The sequence below is a fragment of the Bremia lactucae genome, assembly GCF_004359215.1.
Source record: "Bremia lactucae strain SF5 chromosome Unknown BlacSF5_NotPlaced_200_SHOA01000120.1_2678225bp, whole genome shotgun sequence".
Classification (NCBI taxonomy): Eukaryota; Oomycota; class Peronosporomycetes; order Peronosporales; family Peronosporaceae; genus Bremia; species Bremia lactucae.
This window is the reverse complement of record NW_027152213.1, coordinates 2,036,891-2,055,884: the sequence shown is the minus strand read 5'-3', so window position 1 is coordinate 2,055,884 and position 18,994 is coordinate 2,036,891. Positions and strand designations below refer to the sequence as shown.

General features: G+C 44.9%; 6 protein-coding genes across 6 annotated transcripts; 3 read left to right on the top strand and 3 right to left on the bottom strand.

Moving 5' to 3' along the window:
* Positions 1-1,514: 1,514 nt before the first annotated feature.
* On the top strand, positions 1,515-8,711 carry CCR75_002121 (uncharacterized protein; the record flags this gene model as incomplete). The annotated part of the gene is made up of 3 exons (XM_067960221.1): positions 1,515-1,539; positions 1,650-1,942; positions 2,004-8,711. 3 exons carry the CDS (start codon positions 1,515-1,517, stop codon positions 8,709-8,711), a joined length of 7,026 nt encoding a protein of 2,341 aa, XP_067814458.1.
* On the bottom strand, positions 5,931-9,496 carry CCR75_002122 (uncharacterized protein; the record flags this gene model as incomplete). The annotated part of the gene is made up of 3 exons (XM_067960222.1): positions 5,931-8,858; positions 9,191-9,274; positions 9,344-9,496. 3 exons carry the CDS (start codon positions 9,494-9,496, stop codon positions 8,844-8,846), a joined length of 252 nt encoding a protein of 83 aa, XP_067814457.1. The 3' UTR covers positions 5,931-8,843.
* An 811-nt stretch (positions 9,497-10,307) lies between these two features.
* Positions 10,308-11,843, top strand: CCR75_002123 (uncharacterized protein; the record flags this gene model as incomplete). The annotated part of the gene is made up of 1 exon (XM_067960223.1): positions 10,308-11,843. One exon carries the CDS (start codon positions 10,308-10,310, stop codon positions 11,841-11,843), a length of 1,536 nt encoding a protein of 511 aa, XP_067814540.1.
* Positions 11,844-12,085: 242 nt separating this feature from the next.
* Positions 12,086-13,540, bottom strand: CCR75_002124 (uncharacterized protein; the record flags this gene model as incomplete). Its single annotated transcript, XM_067960224.1, has 4 exons — positions 12,086-12,833; positions 12,897-13,008; positions 13,069-13,404; positions 13,457-13,540. The coding sequence occupies 4 exons, from the start codon at positions 13,538-13,540 to the stop codon at positions 12,679-12,681; spliced, it is 687 nt and encodes a 228-aa protein (XP_067814544.1). The 3' UTR covers positions 12,086-12,678.
* Positions 13,541-13,634: 94 nt separating this feature from the next.
* On the top strand, positions 13,635-16,079 carry CCR75_002125 (uncharacterized protein; the record flags this gene model as incomplete). Its single annotated transcript, XM_067960225.1, has 1 exon — positions 13,635-16,079. One exon carries the CDS (start codon positions 13,635-13,637, stop codon positions 16,077-16,079), a length of 2,445 nt encoding a protein of 814 aa, XP_067814545.1.
* A 984-nt stretch (positions 16,080-17,063) lies between these two features.
* Positions 17,064-18,244, bottom strand: CCR75_002126 (uncharacterized protein; the record flags this gene model as incomplete). The annotated part of the gene is made up of 3 exons (XM_067960226.1): positions 17,721-18,244; positions 17,320-17,655; positions 17,064-17,201 (listed from the first exon to the last, which is right to left on the bottom strand). The coding sequence occupies exons 1-3, from the start codon at positions 18,120-18,122 to the stop codon at positions 17,064-17,066; spliced, it is 876 nt and encodes a 291-aa protein (XP_067814542.1). The 5' UTR covers positions 18,123-18,244.
* Positions 18,245-18,994: the final 750 nt, after the last annotated feature.

Genomic DNA, 18,994 nt, shown 5'->3' with positions numbered 1-18,994 from the left:
AAGAAGTCGAAGCGAAGCTTCCGTTCCAAACGAACATCATCTCTATCCGCAGACTCTCTGATATTCCAGATATTACGGAGTTTGCGGCCCGGTAAACCTAATTCTCAAATGAGACTTCGTTTTCACTCCTGATCGGAATTTCCCTCACGGAGGTCACCGAAGCCCCACGGGCTTGATCACGTAAACGCGTCAGATACTGGCTTCGCGTCATTACCTTTGGCGTAAGGTACGCTCATGAAGAGCGTCGCGAGCAGCGATCTCCTCCGGCGTCCTCGCCGGGTCGCCGGAGATCCAAGCTGTGGCCCGCTATCTCTTTGAGACGCTCGTCCGCACCAAGCGAAGTTAATCCATATTCACAATGAGCTTTAGCTTTCGCTATCTCGGCAGCTCGTCGACGAGCTTGTTCCTCTATGAGGATTGCTTGCTCTTGCTCTTCATTGAGCGGATTCGTAATAATGTTGGACTCAGGGTCCTGTGTCCTGCATTGCGGGGCAATGCAAAGAAGACATCGGCAGCACCACGTGCTGGAAACGGATTCGGGGCCCGCCGACGTTTATCCGGAGGAGAAGGCGTGTAAGAGCGACGCTCTTTTTCCTCATTCTCTGATGAAGAGTGAATTTCATAGACCACCATTCCCTCATCGTCGAGGAAGGTGCTAATAGTCTGTGACTCACGCTTGATTGTCATTAGACAAAGGAATGAAAAACACAACCAAATGGTTAGCTGTTTAGGTTCCAACCTCAAAGAGGAAATGAAGCGAATGTTGTCACTCGATGTCAACAGTCAGATGGGGGAGGGTGTAATGGGGCACATCGGTTGGCGAACCGTTGTTGTGGTACATTTACTATATGGGTAAAACACCCTTTTATCTAATTTAAATAGTTCGTTACTTAAATCCCATTTGTTATGGGTAATAAATGTGGTCGCCGCCAGATATAAATCTCGCGGCCAAAATCTTTTTTTAATTAGCTAGGGTAAGGTTTTTAGATGTAAATAATTAAATAAAGTTCAGTTCCCCTTTTGATCTTAAAGCGTCAAGTGCCTTTCTAAGGCTTGCGCATTGATCTGTAAGAGATAGAAGCCTTTCTACAGAATATCCTCTTAAACACTAGTTGCCACTTGGTTCCACGGTCCCCTGAATCCCTTGAACTAGGATCCTCAAGCTTTAATAGCTTGTACGACTTCCTGAGTTGTTAAACCCATTAAATCAATCGAACTAAGTGACTCTGAGTCACTTAGTCTTCCTCTGACTTTAGGAGCGAGGTCATGCAAAGAAATAAATTAATTTTTACTCGACGTGTTCCAAATTTATTGCTGTCACTGTTAAAACGCTCGCATTTAGTAGACAATTTAATGAATTGCCTCGTTCGTGTTTGCACACCATTTTTTTTAATAGGTCAAGCTTCCCGCGAAGTGCGCGCTCCTTCTCGGCTTATTTAAAAGCAACCATCTCGCTGACCGTGTGCGTGTCCGACCTCCGGCTGCTGCTTCGTTCTGTAAAATAGTGCAGACCTATGGATACTGCCTTATTGGAGCCTGGTGCGTCTTTCATAGATAGAATGGCAGTGACACATTACTTTTCCCCGTAAATTTGATGAATTGGGCTCAGCCTTACACTTTCTGCAATTGTTATGTCTTGTTCGAAGCAGCTTCTTTGCGTGAAAATCAGCAAGATCCTGATTTATCTCAAGTCAAGCTAAAAGTTGCTGTTGGAGAACCCGAGGCGAGTCCTATAAGCGTTGGTGCCAAGGTACTTCCCGCAAAAATTGAAATAGTAGCAGATAGCGATACGAAAAGCACGAGTCACGAAAAATCTCGAAATCGCCGCAAAAGCCTTAAAAAGGTAAAATACGTGGAAGAAGACGATGTTTCTGAGGCTGAAGAAGCTATAATAGCCGACAAGAAGAAGCGAGCGCAACAACTAGACTACCAGCTGAGAACTGTACGTGAATAAATGCACCGAACTATTTAAATTGTGTTAATGCATGGTATCTATGGGTCAGGACGTGGGCTACCCGCAATTAGACCAAATTATTGGACGACGGGTCAACGAGTCCTCAGGCTTGGTCGAGTATCTGTGCAAGTTTCTTGGTCGCTCATATTTACATTTGTACTGGCTCACATTTGATGAGTTGGAGCTTTTTATCCCGGAAGGATACCAAAAATTCCATCGCGTGCACGTGTATGATCGCAAATTACGACGAGAGGGATACCAGCCACTGGATGAAGTTGATGACTTGGAGGCAAATAAGTTGACGGTTGAGAAGATCTTAAATCACAAAGTGGATCCAGCAGATCATTTAGATGAGCAGATTGAAAAGCGACGACGTCAATTGACGTATGAGCTTCAGTTTCCACGCATGACGGACTACTACTTTCTAAATAAAACCGATAGTATACCAGAACGAATGCTGGGCATTGTCATAAAAATGACCAAAGAAGTAGGTGGTGATATTTTTCAGCAACCAGTCGACACTGAAGAAGTTCCCGACTACCTTAATTTTATTACGAATCCAATGGACCTTGGCACGATTTTGACGCGTCTTGGTCGAGAGAGTTATTACATTGGACCATCGGCTGTATCACTCTTTGCATCAGATGTGCGACTGGTTTTTCGAAATTGCAAAACTTACAATGCCGAAGGATCGGCTATCTGGCGCGTAGCAGATGAATTACTGCGCACATTCGAAAAATATTTTTACAATTGGATCCTATCTCCTATAGCATGGCTTAAGCTGCCTTTTGTAGGCGAAGCAGAGAAGGACCAGCGGCTCGAAAAAGAATTTCGTGAAGAAGTAGAAAATTTTTACGATGTTTGGGCACCTTGGCAAACAGGTTGCTGCGTGTGCAATATTCCTGATCACAGTGACGAGCTTTTGCTGTGTGATCGGTGCGATGGCGAGGTCCATATGCACTGTGCTACTCCACGGATTTTTGAATTACCGGAAGGGGAGTGGTTTTGCGCGTACTGTAGTGCTTACTTAAACTTTGTAGAAAACATGGAAAAGAAAAAGCTTATAGGTCTTGAAATGATGTCAAAGCCTATCGCGGTTGGATCTGAGATGGGTATTTCTGAAGCCTCTGATCTAAGACATAAAGAAACAAAATCTTTGACTGCGTCTAAGCACGCTTCCACTATTTTAATGGCACGGGCAGATGGGGACGGTAAAGTGAACAAGAAAACGTCAAAGCGCAGTCTCAAGGGTATTAACGCAACAAAGAGCTTAGCACTTATTAGCATGGAAGATCGAGCAGCTACATTCTTTCTTGTCAAGTGGGTAGGTTTGTCGGTCCGGTTTTCAACTTGGGAACGGCCAGAAGATATTGGCGATGATGAGCAGATTCAGAGGTACTTTAAATTTAGCCGTGTGCCTAGCGCCAAGGAAATTTTAGATACGACGTGTCAGTTACCGTGCTGTGCAAAGCGACATCAGTATGCACTGGCGACAAGTATCGTCGGAAATCGAAGTTGTGAAAAAGACCGATTCTGTACGCTCGGGTATGGTCATAAGAATGAGTGCAGTCGTAGCATTAATGCGCTGAGAGGGGCTTATGGTAGCGAGGCGCATCAACGAATTCACTTGCAAGAGCAAATAAAAGCACAGCTTTTTGCATTTCATTGTCTATTAAATAATCACACGCCGGACAAAGACGTGCTCAAACAGTGCGGTATGCACACAAATGCATTTGTGACCACAAAACAGTACATGGCCCCTAGACCTTCCACGGAAGACGACGATGAAGAGTATCTGGATGAAGACGGGGGCTCATCCGATGACGATGCTGACTTAAATGGTGGAGTAAATTATCTTAATCGACCAGCAATTTATCCTGGAATCTTGACCCTAGAAAATGATGAAGTCGAAAGTGATGATGAGACCGGGCGTCACAGTAAGAAACTAGAGCAAGAGGTTTGTGAGGTGTTGTGTTCTGTCGTTGAGCATGTTGCGCTCGGGTACCCTACGGCGCTCGAAACAGTATGCGGTGACTATCGATTTGACTCGACATATCCTACGACAGCTTTTAATGATCTACCAGCCTTTACGGAGTATGCTGTCACGTTAGGTCGATCGTCTTTTGGGTTAGGTATGCGTCTCGGAGTCAGCAGTAGCAACAATATATCGGTGTTGGGATTTCAGAATCTTGCGAATAACATAATGGGCCCTGCAGAGGCATCTGGGACTATATCGGTCGGTGACGTGCTCGCGGCCGTGAATAAAACATCAGTGAGTGGCCGTTCGTTTCAAGACGTCATCGGATCAATCAGCGCGTCTCCCGCCCAGGTCCAATTCCATTTTCATTCCCCTCGACCAGCATTCATGTACCCATCGTACTGTCAAGCAAAGCTGGTTACAAAAGCTCGACTCGAAAACATACCTGACGATGCAGCTCCTGAAAACTCAACGTTTTCAGACTATAGTTATAACAAGTACAAACGATTGCTGAAAGTAGGGGTAGCTGGTCCTGACGTCGCATCGTCAGCTATAACGCAAGCTTTACTGCAATATGCAAACTATATTGCTCCAAGCGGTCCCATGCAACATCTTTACGCGGGTGTCGTTGACAATAGTATTGACCCGCACGAACACTTTGCAAGCTTTCTTCCAGATCGAGGTAATACAGCAATGAGTGCCCTACACAACAAGAGTGCAAGCGCAAAAAAAGAAACAAGTGAATTTGTACCATATGAGCAGTCACCAACTTATAAAGGTGGGCGCACGCTGCGTGCGTATCAGGTGGAAGGTCTCAATTGGATGGTTTCATGCATTAAAGCTCAGCGATCATGCATTCTGGCGGACGAAATGGGTCTAGGAAAAACGGTTCAAATAGTGTCGCTGATCGAACACTTTAAGTCGGAAGAGTCGATTCGTGGACCATTCCTTATCGTCGTTCCTCTGTCCACGATACAACATTGGCGACGTGAAATTGAATCCTGGACGGATCTTAATGTTTGCGTATACCACGATATTGGTGATCGCAGCACAAAATTCACCGCCAAAGATATGCGCGCTGTTATTCGAAATCAAGAATGGTATTATCCTGGTTTAGGTAACTCCATTTTTAAGTTTCATATCTTGCTTACGACTTTTGAGACCCTCCTAGCGGACTTTGAAGAGTTTGAGCACATTCACTGGCGTTTGGTTGTGGTCGATGAGGCTCATCGCTTAAAGAGTACCGGATCGCGCGTCCTGAAAATGATGCGCGTTCTTCATGTTGATCGCAAGGTACTACTGACGGGTACACCTCTGCAAAACAACACGCAAGAGTTATGGGTCTTGCTTAATTATCTCGAACCGGTGAAATTTGCCAGCTTGGAAGATTTTAACCAAAATTTTGGTAGGCTGCATTCGCAGGAACAAGTCATTAGACTTCAACAATTGCTTGCACCATTCATTTTGCGACGTGTAAAGGAAGACGTGGAGAAAAGTATCCCTCCAAAAGAAGAAACGATCATATCAGTCGAATTAACAACGTTGCAGAAGCAGTACTACCGAGCTATCTACGATAAGAATAAAAGTTTTTTATACCGCGGCACAAAGAATGGATTACCGACGCTGAATAATATTCAGCTGCAACTGCGAAAATGCTGCAATCATCCATTTCTGATCAAGGGTGTTGAGGAGCGAGAGCTCGAAGAACTTGGCAACAATCCATCACCGACTCAAGTGATTGAGAAAACGATCGAGTGTTCTGGCAAAATGGTCCTAGTATCCAAATTGATTCCGAAGCTTAAACGGGATGGGCATAAAATTCTTATTTTCAGCCAATTTTTGAAACAACTTGATTTACTTGAGCGGTATTGCGAAGCCAATTCTTTTGTTTTTGAGCGTTTGGATGGGTCGACTGGTGGAAGCGTGCGTCAGACCGCCATTGATCGATTTTCTCGACCCCACTCTAAGTCGTTTATCTTCTTGCTAAGTACGAAAGCTGGTGGAGTGGGTATTAATCTCATTGCAGCTGACACAGTTATCATTTTTGATAGCGATTGGAATCCTATGAATGATTTGCAGGCCCAGTCACGTTGTCATCGTATTGGCCAAAAAAAAAGTGTTCAAATTTATCGTCTTGTGACCCACAACACGTACGAGAGTGAAATGTTTGATCGCGCTTCACGAAAACTTGGTCTTGAGCACGCAGTGTTAGGCACAGCCTCGTTTAATGAAAACTCTCAAATCACGAAGCCATCAGCAGAGCAACTTGTTGAGCTATTGAAACGTGGAGCGTATGCTCTTCAAGAGGATGGTGATACGGCTTCCAAGGAATTTGCTGAACGCGACATTGAAACTATTTTGAAGAAAAATGCTCGCGTTATGGTTGTAGGCGGTGCAGCCAACGTGACTAAGGGCACTGACGAGGCATCATCAAAGCAGAAAAAGTCGTTTGTGCAGGCAAACAAACGGAAATCACTAGGTGGAATGGCTGTGGACCGATCATCCTTTGTTGCTGAGGGCGCCAGTGGTGAATTATCAGTCGACGATCCTAATTTTTGGGAGAAGGTTCTTCCGGGTGCTGTCTCGGTGGAAATGTTAAGCTTAAAACTAGAGGATGGCAGTGCTGTGAACTCGCGTCAATCGAAGATTAAATTTATCAGCAATCTGGATATTGCATTGACAAGTTTGGTAGCCGACATGAGTTCAGGCAATAACGTGGACGAAGGCCGCACCGAAAATCGAGATATTCAGCACGAGTATGACATTGCTATTCAAGTGCTGAACACTGTGAGTTCAAAATATCGAGATGAATTTTCCACCGATCAACTTGATATTGTCAAGGAATATTTAACGAAGATAGAAAAGTCACGTGTTCGAAGCTGTCGATTAGCTCCTTCTCGTACAAATTTATTCCAAGATGAAGACTTTGGCACCCCAAGAAAAAAACGAAAACGGAGACCGACTGCAGACAGCAGTGACGATGAAGCATATGGCGATACCATTGCAAAAAAGAAAGGTAATAAACGTCGTGGGCGCCCGCCAAAACACTCGCAAAATCAAAATTTGACTTCTCCAGTATTACTTGGGCAAGGTGGCATCATTAACGGGAGCGATGACTTATGCATTCTTTGTGGGGATGGTGGACTGATTTTGTTGTGTGATGGCCCGTGTCATCGCTCATTTCATCTCGAATGTGTGGGTATTAAGGATGAGCCAAATGACGAGCAGTGGCTGTGTCCAGATTGCGCTGAAGGTCGTCATATGTGCTTAATTTGCAAACAAGTTGGCGAAATGGGTGTCGAGTTTGGTGTCACTCAGTGTTCGGTAGCCAAATGTGGTCGTTTCTACCACAAAGGCTGCTTGGCCGAGAACCCGCATGTCGAGTGGGTTGGTAGGAAACGATTTCGTTGTCCGAGCCACTTTTGCCATGCATGTACGAAGCCTAGTCCTGCACTTGCTACAACCACGACTAAAAAAACTGAAGACGACAAAAGTAGAATTGTGAGCTGTATCCATTGTGCACAAGCCTTTCATCCAGCGTGCATTCCGTCAGCAGACAAATTTGTTCGACTTTCTATGAATCTCATGCTTTGTGCCAACCATTTAAGCTTGGAAAAGGCTCGAGGGGCAGCAAGCAGGACAGCAATCTCCGAAAGACATCCGGAGGCCCGGCACGGTGGTACGTTACTTGCGAAGGTTGCTGCTCAGCAGCGACTCGATAACCCACAGTTTATCCCATTTACTGACCACGAGCCAAACTTAACGAAAACATTGAGTAGCAAGCGCAAGCGCGCAAGATCTTCCAAGATGCTGAGCTCTGGCCTTTCCAAGAAATCCAAGTCGATAAATTCGATTGCAAAAGACAAAGTCTGTGCGTTATGCCACGGTGAAAATGTAATGGGAAAAGGTGCTGACGGATCCGATGTAGTACGTCTACTCTCGGCGCCAACGGAAGTAGACTCGACGAGTGCTGATGTGGCTATTGAGGGGCCTTTTATTGAAGCACCTGTGCGATTAAAGTATGCTGAAAAACCTAATGAATCGGTGCATGTCCACTTGAATTGTGCCGTTCACTCCCCTGAGGTTTATGTTAAGGCTGACGGTCTGATCATGAATTTGCCTAAGGCAATCAAACGTGGACGACAGCTTAAGTGTACGAGCTGCCATCAATTTGGTGCGACGGTGGGCTGCATCGTTGCGAAGTGCCGTCGCAATTATCACTTGCGATGTGCTGTGGAAAGTGGTGGTGAAATTGATAGAACCACTTACTCTTTGAGGTGCAAATCTCACGTTGTTGCATGCCAGGAGCCTTCTCGCGTCTGTTTGTGCGATGCTAGTGAAGACGATCGAAAGCTCTCGCTAGTTTGCTCGTCCTGTTGCACTAAATTTCATGCCAAGTGTGTTAACATGTCAGAGCGCCAAGCGACGCGAACAGCCAAGAGTTGGGTTTGTAGCTTGTGCAAAGACTCGGCTCTTGCAAAGCCAGTCATTTCAACGCAGGGTTCGGCTGCTGCAAAAAAAGAAGCACCGAAGAACAAATCCAGTTTATCGATAGAGCTCGGTAAAAGAACCACCAGGGTGGCGTCAAAGATGACGAGCAATGGCCAGGTTCCTGCCAATGAGTTTAATGGTATTTCTTCCATAAAGCGCAAAAAAAACAAGAAGAATCGCTTGAGCATGCGGAGGAATAAATCTCGCTCAAAGACGAATGGCACAAATCATGGTATCTCGCCACACGTGGAAGCCAGCTCAGAGAGTGGTGTGAGTACAGATGAGTAGGTAGGACGAACTAAACGACAAGGTAGAAAAAAGCTGAGAGACAATACAATCGTTACTTTATGGGAGTGATCTTGCACAAAACGGCAACAACGGCTTCGCACTGATAGAGCAGAGCAACATTGCGCTACAATCTTATCTAGCAGAGCGCTGTGCACAATATAATAAGTCAAGTTGTCCACCTTGAAATTTCTCATAATGACAAGAGCACCTCAGGTGCTGCAAATCGGGTTGCAGACACACGATCTGGATTTCGTTTAACAGCTATTCGACAATGACTACCAAGCACTTGTTGCCGCAAATGCAATGAAATTTGCGCACACACTGCCGACCTTCGAAAAACACTTGTCAATTCTATTTTTTGTAACGCAACCTTTGAAAAAAATATGCAGCCTACGCCCTTGAGTAGCATGCGCACGCGCGCCAAAGTGCACAATCGCCTGCAGTAATGCTTTGGAAGCAATTTAATCTTCGATTTGCACGGCAACTAATGCGCGACTCTGAATAAAAGGGAACACAACCGTCGTCAAGTGAAACGCTAAGTAGAGACCTAGGTTTGCTGTACGCTGCGACAATTAATTACCTAGGTACTTGATTTATTATTAGAATACTGTAAAGACACTCGTTGCACTTACTGCAGCCATTAAAAGTTCAAGATCTTCACAAATGTCAGCAAAGTTGCCGATGATGATGGTCACTTTGCTCTGAGATTTCCGATAGGTATCAAATTGCACCAACAAGTCATTCTTAATGGATAACTTGTCCTCAACATTGCTTTCCAATGTCATGCGCGATGGACTTGGCAACTTCTGATGCTGCGACGTCCCGTCGCCGTGAAGTAATATATGCTCGGCGCTCAGTGAATTCCAAGCATCACGTTTTAATGTTTTGTGTGCATGTACTAATACTTGTACCAGAAAGTGACATTTCACTGGTGTCGTGCCTCTCCCGTCTTGTTTGCCCTTGCACTAAATAAGTATCACGTTTGCAAATCATGAATCTGTGATCCTCGTCACGTGAGAAAAGTCCAGTGGAATTTCCACATGGGATTTTTCCGTGTAAATTTCCGCATGTAAACTCATATGTTACCTTTCGATTGAAAATGTGTCTAATTTTCACGCCAGATACTACGTGCACACTGGAAGCCAGCTGAACAGTGCAAAGGGTAATGTCAAACTTGTATGGTCGATGGTCTCAGAATATTGGCGTAGACGAGTGCTGGCTTCTCCTGTTTCCATCGCCTGTATGCTCGTTTCATTCTTCAATCTCCTCTTGACCGTGTGGGCAATCGCATTTTCGTTTCCCCTCTCTGTCTCACTCGATAGCGTCGTCAAGTGCGATCAAACAGCGAGTGCTTCAACAAAACGAAGCTTTTAAACTGCAATAGCTGCAAATCTCACTAATCAAAATTGCTTTCAACTTGAAGGCTGGTGCTGGTACAATCGCAATCCTCCGTTTCGTTTCTTCCACTTGATAATTGGCCGTTCAAGCGCCATAAATCACCAAGAGGCACACGACTAAAGCGCGATCCCTCACCAAAGAAGCATTCGGCAACCAAGTAAAAGAATCCACAAAGACCACCGCGTACGAACAAGAGCTATGCCACTTTCCATCTCGTTTTACCACAATAAACGCGGCGACAACGCAGCCAATTCGTTCATGAGTGTAGCTCTTCACGACCGCGAAAAGGTTAAGCACAAAATGGCCTTACCATGTGAGTTTTATCGCAACATTTGGGGTCCAACTGAAGAAGAAGACGCTGCTTTACGACGACGTGCTCGATCGATCAAGTCTGGCAAGTGTCCAGCCTCGGCAGCGTCTAGGAAGTTTAAGAAACGAGTAGCTACTGGCCATCTCGTTGACATTTCTCAAGTGGCGCATTGCGTGACAACAATGTCAAACTTTCGAGCCGACTACGGCGAAGAGGCCGAGAAGGCGCGACTTATTAATATCTGGGATGATCGCAGTCTTGCGCTAGGCCTTGAGACTGTCGTGGACAAGACAGCTAATAGCAGTACAGCACATAGTGACCACTGTCCTTCAACTGCCGAGACTGAGCCTGAGAGAATGATGTCACCTATTGGCAGTCGAGTCAAACGGATTACGGAAGTCAGTTGTGAAGACAGCGATGAAGATGTCACTAGCTTTGCGTCGTCTTCCATTCTTAATCGTCAACGACCTGGGGAGCTCAAGCGAGCGAAAACGCCCGAAGTGATTTTTCCAAATGCCTTCAAGAACGGCAAGACCAAGACCGCATCAGACCGAAAGGAACTTTTTTTCCACAGTGACCCCGTCCCTCCTCCGTCATCGCGCAATGGTAGTGTCGTTTTTAGTGCCATTTTTTCGGAAAAACGAGATTGGAGTTGGAGCGTCAAATTTCTATTGGGAATTCATGAACCCATTCGTCACGCGCTTTTCGTTATGGATCGATTCCTTCAACAATCGCAGATTCAATCCAAGCCTGTGGCATCCCACACGCTTGCGCTCGAGTCTCATGTAGCGGAATTCTTCGACTGGTTTAAAACATACTTTGTCGAGTACTTACTATGTCAGCACGAGGTCAAAGCAGCCGTATTGCTTCCGATGCTGAATCTGCCAGCAGCAACGAAACAGCAGATTTTAGATGTCTACCACGGTATTCGGCAAATGTTGTCGCAGATTCAACAGCTTGAACGTGCATTGTGCGTTAGTGGGGCGTGTAGTGCGTCGTCGTGGCTACTGCGGCTTCAAGTGCTGCAAACGGAAATTCGACAGTTGAATCGTACGCTTCATTCGGCACTAAATAAAGAAGAGACGACACTGCATGCCGCAATGAGTGCTGCATTCACGGAACGTGCATTTCGAAGCCACATTATGCCTCGAATATTTCGTGCGATTCGATCGAAACGCGTCGTGGTGCCATGGATTGTTGAGCGAAGCAAGATATGGGGCGGAGAATTGGAACAGCGCAGCCTTCAGAGCATGTTGCCATTTTCAGCAAAGTTCATGTACCGCAAAGTATGGCGACCGTACTTCATGAGCAACGTGGCCGTGGCGATGAAAAATCTTAACGAATTTGATTGTTCTGAAGACTCAAACAGCTGTAGCAGCTCGGCATTTAACGAACGCAATGGGGAAATGTGTTCCGTTATGTGAAGCGGCAACGAGATATGTCTGTTTCCTTTTTCAAAGCTTAATAATAAGCTATTTATTATGGACCAAATCATCAGTTCGTGACATGCAACGTACTGAAAGAGCTTATTAAGCTTTGAAGTATTTGATGCTACCAGTAGGAGCTGCATTTTTCAGTGTAGTCCTAAGTAATGAAAAATCATTGATGCCATTATTTATGCCTACAAGTTTTATGCTAATTATAAAATATATTTATCATGACGCTCGGCATTTGTAAAGCTCTTGTTCGTTTTGTGCTTTATTTATTTTCATTTGAAGCCAAATGCTTCGTTAGAAATTAATGTACATGTATTGCAGTGAAAATAAAAATCGTGAGTCAAGCGTAGACAACAATATGGACCCCATACAATGTAGACATGCCCGCAAAACTTTCACTCGCCTTGCATATTTTTATTGGCGAGATATCGGCCTTTTTCTCCCAGACTCAACCAATTGGAATACCGACTCTAAAGAGCGCGAAAAGCAGGAAGTGCCATAACGGCGACTTGAAAACTGCCAGGACTCAGCACTGACAAGAAGGTCCTGAAGTTTGCGACCATTATCTGTATGAAGTGCATTGGATAATGTCACATGTTAAACCATGTCTACGTGACGGATTATGCGCATGAAGTAAACGGCTGACAAATTCCATAACTGCCAGTTGAATGTGAACCCGTGTACAAATATTGGTTGTGGCTATTGACGTGAGTTTTCCTAATCGCCTTTACGGTGTTCGCTTTTTAAATGCCTACTTCAACGTTTATCTCACTAAAATGGAAACAGTATATCATGGAAACTTTCTGGATTTCCAGATAAAACTCTATGCCTCGATGTTATCCCATAGCGGATGAGTTGGCGGCTTCACACCAGCACTTATCAGCATTCGCACAGCTGCTTTTTCGATGCGTTGCAGCTGCCAATTTACAAAACTTTCTGACTCGGGCAAAAATTGTTCTGTTCTGATTGTAAGTAGTCCTACAGAAATTAAATACGAAAACCTTTAATTATAACTTCTTGTAGCATTTCAACGCATCTCACCGTTAAGGTTGCCAAAGAGCACATCTGTCGAGTACCTATCACCAATAATTACAAGGGTTTGTGGATTCAATTTTTCAAAATGCTTTTGTACACAAGTTATGCCTCCCGGTTTCTGAAACATAGACTTTTAAGCTCCATGATTGCAACAAATTTAAAATAGGCTAAACTTTACTTTATGCTTATGGCGAAGCACTGCAACGTGAAGCTCTTCTTCAATCTTTGTAGCTTGATTCCCATCCTTGTCGTCGACTGACCCTGCAGAATTGGAGAAAACTACAACGCCAGAATCTCCAAAAACTCGACGGCATTCATCCAGTGACGACGCGAAATGCGACGGAATTGCAATTTCGTGTGGAATGGTAAGCGTGTTATCTTTATCAAAGATAACACCGCGGAAGCCGCGGTCTCGTAGCTTCTGAAACGGCACTTCCGTCATATCTGAGGCGTGGGTTGACCAAAATGCAATATATAAATGAGTAAGAATAGAAGCATTAGGTACTGCTCCCAGCTACATCATATAGCTGCAATAATATAAGAAGATATTAATTACAACCTTTCACGGACAGCTGCGGCAACAATAGCTGCGGTTGGCATGTCAATACGCGGCAAAACTCCACCACGCCGCCAAGATTCAGGCCTCTCATGACCAAATTGCAAAACCAAACTTTGTCATTTTTCAATCAATAATAAAAATAGTCGTTTGTGACTGTCAGGGACGAGTTATAATTCTCCAAAAAAATGGCCGAAAGCTTGAACGAATCGCGCGTGCAAAACGATGAAAACAACGGCGAAAATAATATCTCTGACGACGACTCGTCTTCGACTAGCACAGGATCCTCGTCTTCTTCCTCATCATCGGATTCTGAATCGGATAATGAAGCCGAGACAGAGAAAACAAGTTTTGAAGCAGCCAAGCACGTCCCATCTGGAGGAATTGACAGTCGTTCGAGCTACGGCTATGCTAACAACGCCTTAGGTCCAGCATTGTCTGCCCCCCGACCTCATGGCATGGCAGCAAATAATGAGACGCTAAATGTGAACTCGACACGAGCAGCAGCCAGATTTAAAGCTGCTGAGACCGAGGCGATGATGCCTCTGGGAACACGCAAGCGGGATCGGCGCACAATTGAGGAAATTCAACGAGACTTGCGAGACAAGAGAAAAAAACCAATAGGTAAATTAGCATTAAAATCTAGTCCGCCACCTCCGAAAGGTTCACCCATATTATCCCCGGAAGCGGACGCTAACGTTGGAGCGGCCCTGGCTTCAGGAGGTTCGCTAAATTCGACGTTTGGTACAGCCGGGCGGTTGCCAATGAAGCGGAAACCAGTCTCAGCACATGATCGATTGGCCATGAAACTAAATGGTCGAAAGAAGACGAATGCTAAAGCCAAGAAAGCGAGTAGTTTAAGCACTGGAAATGGACCCGTTCCGCCCGTTGCAGTCATGACAAACAAACCCGTCACGAAAACGATGCAACTTCCGAGCTCGATAATTAACACCACGGGCAATAGTAGCAGTAGCGAGCATGGAGAGGCTGGAGGTGATGGATACAGTAGCAGTGTAAGCCGATCCTCTGCACCTGTTGTGAACGGCAAGGTCGTGCGTGCCATGTTGCGTGCAATGCTTCGCTATGGCGACCTTACGGACGTGGGGCTTTACCCAACAGGTTCTACATTTGCGGATGAGTACAAGATGCCAAACTTTATTGAACGAGCTAATGTACATACAACGACAAAATGTAATATTGACCGTCTTGAAGCTCTTGGAAATGAAGTGGCTCAGAAAGCAAAACAGGCTGTCGAAGCGCGGCAACCGTATGATAATATTAAAATCGTCGATGTCGAAGCAAAAGCGTCGCAAATTCTTGAGCGTCTTTATGAAAATCTCAAACTTCGGGTTGCTGTTCAACGCGCATTGCGAGCCGCTGGGTGCTCTTCAGGCAATGCACAAGCCAATGCCCAAGGTGCGTACGTGCTTGTAGCAAAACAGAGCGATCTATCTGTGCTTGGAGTGAATACACGAGATTTGTCAAGCTGGACGTGGGCTGAAAAGGAGCACGATTGGACACAACGAAAAGATACGGCACTGCTACTTGGTGTCTACGTCCATGGCTTTGGAGGATGGGAAGACATCTTAAACGATGACTTGCTTCATTTCCAAAAGCAACGAGCGCTGAAAGGCGAGCGCCTAAAGAAACGCGCAGAGAACTTACTTAAACGATTACCTGCTCCTGATCCGAGTGCAGGTGACCCGCGTATTGTACAACAAGCGAATGCACTCATCTCTGCTAGTGTGAACACAAATCAATCGCTCGGAGCACAATTTAGTGCCATCATTCAAAGCGGAGCCATTCCTGGTGTAACTGCATCGAGTCTACCAAATTCTGGGGGTCGTATGGCTCGCGCGGCGGAGCGATATGCTGCACGGCAACAGAATGGTGACGAGCCTTTGAGCCGACGCAACATCGTGTCTAGCATCGATGGAGGAGCTTCTACTGGGGATATTGGACGAAAGCAGAGGACACCATTAAATCGATCACCTGCTCAAGCCTCTGTGGTTAATAACGATCCCGAGGAAGGCGAAATCGACGTTTCTTCTCCCGCTCCGTCGGCAACGTCTCGCCAGAAAAGACAATCGTCTTCGTTGGATGAGGCCGATCGGACAGCACCCCGAAAGAAGTCTCGCCACAATAAAAGTGGTAGTCCGAGCAAAATGGGTGCTTTAGTGAAAGATCTGGAAAACGACGTGAAGGAGACGATAAGTCACGAGGCTTCGTCCATGGTGGCAGTGGGTGTAGAAGAAGAGACTTCAGTACCGACATTATCAACAGAGGCATGCTATGAAAAGTGGAAGCCTAACAAAAAGTTGCGCGAGATTCGCCAAGTGCTGAAGAAAATGAAAATTATGGCCGAGTGGTCTCGTAATCAAAGCGACGAGACGGTGGTTGAAAAAATGCTTAAGTATGTATGTACAATTGGAGACGCCATTGATCGCATTGTTATCCAATCCCAAGACAAGATGGAACGACATCATGTTGAAGCGATGCCTCGTGAGATGGATGAACTGTGCACGAGTCTGTGGACATATGCAGCAAGTTTTACTTGCTTTACACCGCAAGGATTCGAGCGTCTTTACGATGACATCTGTGCCGATGGCAAGTCTCTTCGAGCCACGGCATAAGCGGGATGAAGTTAGTAGTTTATTATCAAGAATTAAGTTGTAAAGGGTCGAGACAGAGGAAAGTAGATAAGAAGTGGATTAAGAATTTGCTGTATGTAGTAGCTGCTACGAGACGTCTGTGAGCCAAGGGACCGCTTGCATATATAATGCATGCCATTTTAGCATTGCGATTAATGTTGTTTTTATTGGAACTATCACCAATGGCCGAGAAAAGAGCCTTGAGAACGCTATTGATACGAATGTTTATATGCTCGCCAAGCTTAAAGCTGAGCTTTGTACTGCAATCTTCATGTGGCACCAGTGATGGTCCAAAACTAGGCAAGTTTACCGTTAAGACTCAAACAAATGCGTTGTCGTTAAATTAAAATGCCAACGACTTTCAATGGTCGCAATAACATTCAATGGTCGCAGTTAATTGCGGGCATTGCTACCGCGACCAATACAGAAGACAAGCAACAAGGTAGCATGAAGCATATTTCGATGCTTGAAACCAGTAGCTTTGTTTCTCTAATGAATCGATTCTTTCGACTCGGAGAGTAGTAGGCTTTACGAAAAAATCAAATTTTGGACCATTGAAAAATTGACGGAGCATTGCCACTTAAAGTCAAGTCGATGACAAACCAGACAGAAATCACACGAGCAAACTGCAGATAATGTAAAACAGGGATGAAGTGATGAATAAATTTGAAGAAATTACAGAGATTGATGAAAAGCTTGGTGGAGGAAAGATGTAGTGATTCTATTAGGACAATTTCAGCCAAAAAACAATAAAGGCGCCAAATGTGCCACACATAGAAGGGCCGACATTTATATATCTTCAATCTCGCTAGAGACGACAAGAACCATCTGATATTATCAGAGGTGATTTATCCTGACTTTATAGAGTTTAAAGCGTTGAAGATGTTTACTGCATGAATAAAAAGACGAACGCTTCCAGAAACTTGCAGCGCATAAGCCATGGAGGCCGATGATGATATGGGCACCTTAAGTAACTAAAAGCGTCGCTCCACATGGAATTTCTAAAGCAATTATTACGTGAGCTGCATTTGATAGCAATAACTTGAGAGGATGGAGTCGATGCCGACTTTTTAGGCAAGGGGGATCACCGTGAAGCGATATACGCTATTGAAAACGCAATTAGTAATAAATACGCATTGAATAACAAAACAAAACTACATTAATGTGTGTGATGCAAGAAGCCGATAAGATAAAGCATGAAAAATTATTCAATTATTTATACCTTGCTCGCTTTTGATCCAACTAAATGAGATAGCAGTTTTCGATCTTCAAAAGACTCGGGATGGATGAAGTAGTGACGACCGCAAGCTTGAAAAGAGACCATTGGGTGCATTGCCTGCGTAGGTGGTGATACGTCAGACAGTCGGAAGGAGTGCTGCTGTAGCTGAGCAAAAAGCGTCACGGTTTCGACAGTCATGGTCGACTCCGCACTCGTGGCACCATGATAATCAGTAGCCGGACCAACTAACCACATTCGCATGACATATGGCTGAAACAAAAAGTGAAAAAGCGAGGTTGTGCCCAGTCCAAATAACATGATGGTGCCGCACATTGCCCACTAGACATATCCAATGCATGCAACATGTGAATATTCTGAAATTATGGAAAAATATGCATGTATACCTTGGCAAGCATTGACGTGTCTTGTGGGCTAATGATACAAAGAATGGGCATACCGAGGGACGTGAGGGTACAGCTGGTAACAGACACAGCCTTCATCAGGCGTACAGCGCGTGTCATGGGTGCTTGGTACACCAACTCACTGCTATCCTTTTCATCATGTGGCAGCACGTTAGCCACCTCAGTTTTCCTCTGTGCATCACTGGATCGGGACGAGCAAAAAAAACGAATCATTGCCGCTTCGTTGTATATTGCATTGCGACTACTAAAGACATTGATTGGGAGTCGTTGTAGCGCAGCCGTACTAGCAGGATGAATCAGTATACATGAGAATGGACTTCGTTGAAGAAGTGAAGATAGAAGCGTCTCTCCAACTCGCACTGAGCGACGTGATGTTCGTAGCATTATTTTGGCAAATCGGTGGACGAGACTATTGCTTGTTTTTAGCGTCGCATGAACTTTATCTTGTTGATCAAATCAACGTTTTGAAATTACGATAAAAATGTAATTATCAGAAAATATCCCAAATAATATTTTTTAGATCGTACGATAAGCTGTTAACAATCTAAAGAACCGCTTCTACCAACAGCAGTATTCGATTCATCATCTAAAAATTGCTACTGTAACAGGCTAAATTGCCCTAATGTTACACAGTCCCCGTTATGTACATTTCGTGTACTTAAGGGGATGGTCAATTACTACATAATAGTAATTAGACCCAGCACTCGGGTGTGGTGCACATTTGTGACCAACACTTGTGTATGTGATGCACATGCGTGCATTCACATTAGGAGGGATGACGGCTAGCGTCATCCGTTACGCGAGGTATCTATAAAGATATACTCGCAATACATATTAAGTGTTATCTATAGAGATGACATTTTGATAAGTAAATATAGATATTTATATTTAATTCTATTAAATATAAATCAGTCTGAAAACTACTTCCTACTTGGTAAGTGCGCACGAGGAGCCGAATTACCGCTCCCGTGACGACACTTAACCAGAGTACTTAGTCTGTTGGGTGAGCTCGCTAACGCGCCCACCACAACTACCTCACTGCACGCAAGAGAAGCAGGTTAAACCGCTTCCTCGCTGTGCTAGGGTGTGTGTCTAAGTAGAGCGTGGCCGCATTACGACGTGCCCGCCTACACTTGGTAGCACTTGAAATCCTTCCCACGACCCGCATCTCTGCGTGTGTACGTGAGGATGAGCCTCAATATTGATTGGGCTCATTTTCCCCACCTCTCCGAACATCATCGGGAGGTGGCAGGGCT